The sequence below is a fragment of the Sapajus apella genome, unplaced genomic scaffold (genome assembly GCF_009761245.1).
Source record: "Sapajus apella isolate SASKATOON/1434 unplaced genomic scaffold, GSC_monkey_1.0 scaffold33, whole genome shotgun sequence".
In the NCBI taxonomy this organism is placed as follows: domain Eukaryota; kingdom Metazoa; phylum Chordata; class Mammalia; order Primates; family Cebidae; genus Sapajus; species Sapajus apella.
In genome coordinates, this window is record NW_022436973.1 from 8,201,815 (window position 1) to 8,205,705 (window position 3,891).

The 3,891-nt window shown below is 41.6% G+C and overlaps 1 protein-coding gene across 1 annotated transcript in view; it reads left to right on the forward strand.

The window, feature by feature from the left end:
* EDEM2 (ER degradation enhancing alpha-mannosidase like protein 2) overlaps positions 1-3,891 on the forward strand; it is a 31,150-nt gene that overhangs the window by 18,809 nt on the left and 8,450 nt on the right. The window contains exon 8 of the mRNA XM_032295151.1: positions 1,748-1,872. Within this exon, the coding sequence (XP_032151042.1) occupies positions 1,748-1,872 (125 nt within the window). The remainder of the gene's footprint in view (positions 1-1,747; positions 1,873-3,891) is intronic.

Here is a 3,891-nt window from a genome sequence, read left to right on the forward strand (position 1 = left end):
AAAAAAAAAAAAAAAAAAAAAAAATTGTATAGCTATACAGAGATATTTTTTAATATCCTTATTCACTGAGTTTTTTTTCTATTTTTATTTTGTTTTTACCTTTTAAACTTTTTTGTTAAAAACTACGATACAAACATGCATTAGCCTAGGCCCACAGAGGGTCAAGATCATCAATATCACTGTCTTCCACTCCCCCATGTTGTCCTAGTAGAAGGTCCTCAGGGGAAGTAATACTGAGTGCTGTCATCTCCTACGATAACAATGCCTTCTGGAATTCCTCAAAGGACCTGCCTGAAGCTGTTCACAGTTGACCTTTTTATATAAGTGGAAAGAGTACTCTAATGATGAAAGTATGGTATAGTAAATACATAAAACAATAAATAGTTGTTTATTATCAAATATCGTGTACTGTATATAATTGTATATGTTATACTTTTATGACTGGCAGCACAGTAGATTTGTTTACACCAGCATCACCACAAACACGTGAATAATGCATTGCATTATAAAAGTACAACAGTTACGATATCTTTAGGCTGTGGGAATTTTTCAGCTCTATTATAATCTTACAGGACCACCACCATCTATACAGTTCGGTGTTGACCGAGATGTTGTTATGTGGCGCATGACTGTATATAGAGTTGATTTAGTACTATCCATGGTTTCAGACATCCACTGAGGGTCTTGGAAAGTATTCCCCTCAAATAAGGGGAGACTACTGTACTCATTTATTCAAAAAATATTTCTTGAATACCATGGATGTGGCAAGCATTGTGCCAAGCTCTGAACATGGACTGCTTCATATCATCCTTACAACTCTTGTTATCTTATTTATTTGCATGTATATTTGGCACTTTGTCCATTCAGAAAATATTTATTGCTCGTACTAATGTGGGGGATTCTGCAAGGAACAAAGCAAGGTCCCAGGCCTCATGGATTTACAATCTAGGGGAGAGATATGAGGGATAAATGCAAGTTCCCACTAGAATGTAAGTTCTCTGAGGGCTGGACTTTGTCTTGTTTACAACCATATAGGTACTTGGTACCTAGTAGGTGCTCAGCAAATGTTTGTTTTATAAATAAATGACTGAAAGTTCCCACAGCTACATAACATTACTGTGTTAGTCCATTTTCATACTGCTGATAAAGACACAGTCAAGACTGGGTAATTTATTAAGAAAAAGAAGTTTAATGGACTCACAGTTCCACATGACTGGGGAGGCCTCACAATCATGGCGGAAAGCAAAAGGCACATCTTATGTGGTGGCAGGCAAGAGAGAATGAGAGCCAAGTGAAAGGGTTTCCCCTGATAAAACCATCAGATCTCATGAGACTTACTACCACGAGAATTGTATGGGGGAGACCACCACCATGATTCAGTTATCTCCCACCAGGTCCCTTCTACAACACATGGGAATTATGGGAGCTGCAATTCAACATGAGATGTAGGTGGGGACACAACCGAACCATATCAATTACTTTCCCCATTTTATAGATAATAAGGCTGCGACTTACAAGGGAAAGACCTGCCCCAGGTCACAGCTAGCAAGTGCTAGAGCTGGAAATCCAGGAATTTGAGCCTGGAAGTTTGACTCCAGAATCCATGCTCCTTTCTAGTCAGCTTGCCTCATTGCATCCTGGCACTCTTTCAAAAGTGTAAGTCCTCACATCTGCTATCCAGGCCTGCCTTTTGTCCAGGCCTCTCTTAATCACTCATATGTCCGTGATCTCACCTCCCCCACTGCAGAGTATAACAAAGCCATCCGGAACTACACCCGCTTCGATGACTGGTACCTGTGGGTGCAGATGTACAAGGGGACCGTGTCCATGCCAGTCTTCCAGTCCTTGGAGGCCTACTGGCCTGGTCTTCAGGTAGGAATGATCAAAGAATGTGGGTCTGGCAAAGCAAGCTCATTTTGATATATAAGTCAAATAAGATACTTTGTGAGTTGCTTGAGTACTCTTTTTGGAGGGACAGGTTGAGGATGGAAGAGAGACCTAGAGTGAATTAGATAGATTTAGAGTTCTGCCAAATTGAGTGTCAGGAACTGAGCTTCCAGTTTGCCATGGAATGTTGTAGTCCTTAAAATAAAAGCCGACAGTACATTTCCAGTCTGGGCAGGAACAGCCATTGGCAGCAGCTGTTTCTCCACTGGGCATTTCTGTCCGAGCTTGACAGTGGGCCTCAGGAAGGGTGGGAAGCAGCTCATGCCACTCTGCCATCTCGTTATTTTCCCATTACATGGTCTGATGGAGTTGCAGCCGGAAGAATCCTTAGAGCTCGTCTAATCTACTCCCTTTGGTGTTCCAAAACAGTGCATGTACCAAAGTGTTCTTATAATCTAGATTTTTAAAAGTTTAAAGAAAAAGTAGTCCCACCTGGGCAACATAGCAAGACCTCGTCTCTACAAAACATCAAGAATTAGCTGAGTGTGGTGGCATATGCCTTTAGTCCCAGCTACAGGAGAGACTGCGGTGGAAGGATTGCTTGAGCCCAGGAGATCAAGGCTGCAGTGAACCATGATCATGCCACTGCAGCCTGGGCTACAGAGTGAGACCCTGCCTCAAAAAACAAAACAAAACAAAACAAATGACCACCAGATTTCTATCCAGAATAACCGGCTAGACATTATGTCATTTACCAAGAAGGGAAGAAGGCCAAAGCAGAAAGACAACTTTGTGGGAAAGTAGGGGAACCAAGAAATTTGTTTAGGAGTTGCCAAGTTTGTTCTGTCCATGAGACATCCAATGAAGATGTCAAGGTCAGCTGCTTCCTTGTTAGATTACATTAATAGTAATGGCTACTTAGTAATAGCTGGTAAAATTATGAATGCATATGTACTTTGACCCAGTGATCCTAATTCTGAAAATGTACCTTACATACAACACTTTACATCTGTTTGATGTGACATATATACAGAATTATTTATTGCCACATTAGTTGTTGGAACCAAGTCAAAAATATCTGAAAGCCAAATTTCTGAATCTGAAAATATGGAGATAATTAATATCCCTATTAATAAGAAACCAAAGGCTATTTTTTAGTGTTGGGAAAATAACATATACTCATGCATAAAGAAACTCTGGAAAATTATACAAGACACCAGTAATGGTTATCTGAGGCTGGGCATAATGGGTCATGCTTGTAATCCCAGCATATTGGGAGGCTGAGGTAGGAAGATCACTTGAGCCCAGGAGTTTGAGGCTAGCCAGGCAGCAAAATGAGACCCCCCCATCTCCACAGAAAATAAAAACATTAGCCAGGAGTCGTGGAGTGTACCTGTGGTCCCAGCTACATGGGAGGCTGAGGTGGGAGGATCTCTTGAGCCTAGGAGGTCAAGGCTGCAGTGAACCATAATTGTGCCATTGCACTCCAGCCTGGGAGACAGAGCCAGACTCTGTCTCAAAAACAAAAACAAAAATGGTTATCTGTTGGGAGTGTGGTGTGGGAGACAGAGCCAGACCCTGTCTCAAAAACAAAAACAAAAAAATGGTTATCTGTTGGGAGTACGGTGTGGGAATGAGACTTAGGACAAACTTTTCCCTATTAGAATTTTGAACTGGCTGGCTGAATTCTAAAACTGTGAATAGCTGACATTTACTCTGAAGATATAGGGACTTAATATACAATCTCTGTTCCTTCCAACAATGTACGAGATAGGTGATGTATTTTACGTCTCATATATGAGGCTCAGCGAAGTCCAGTGTCTGGCTCAGCACCACACTGAGTAACTGGCAGACTCAGGGATTAATTCAAGGCCTTTTTGGCCCTACAGATTTTACTTTGTCTTTTCTTGAGGTTGTCTGTGGGTTTTATTTTTTTTAGACAGAGTTTCACTCTTGTGGCCGGGCGCGGTGGCTCAAGCCTGTAATCCCAGCACTTTGGGAGGC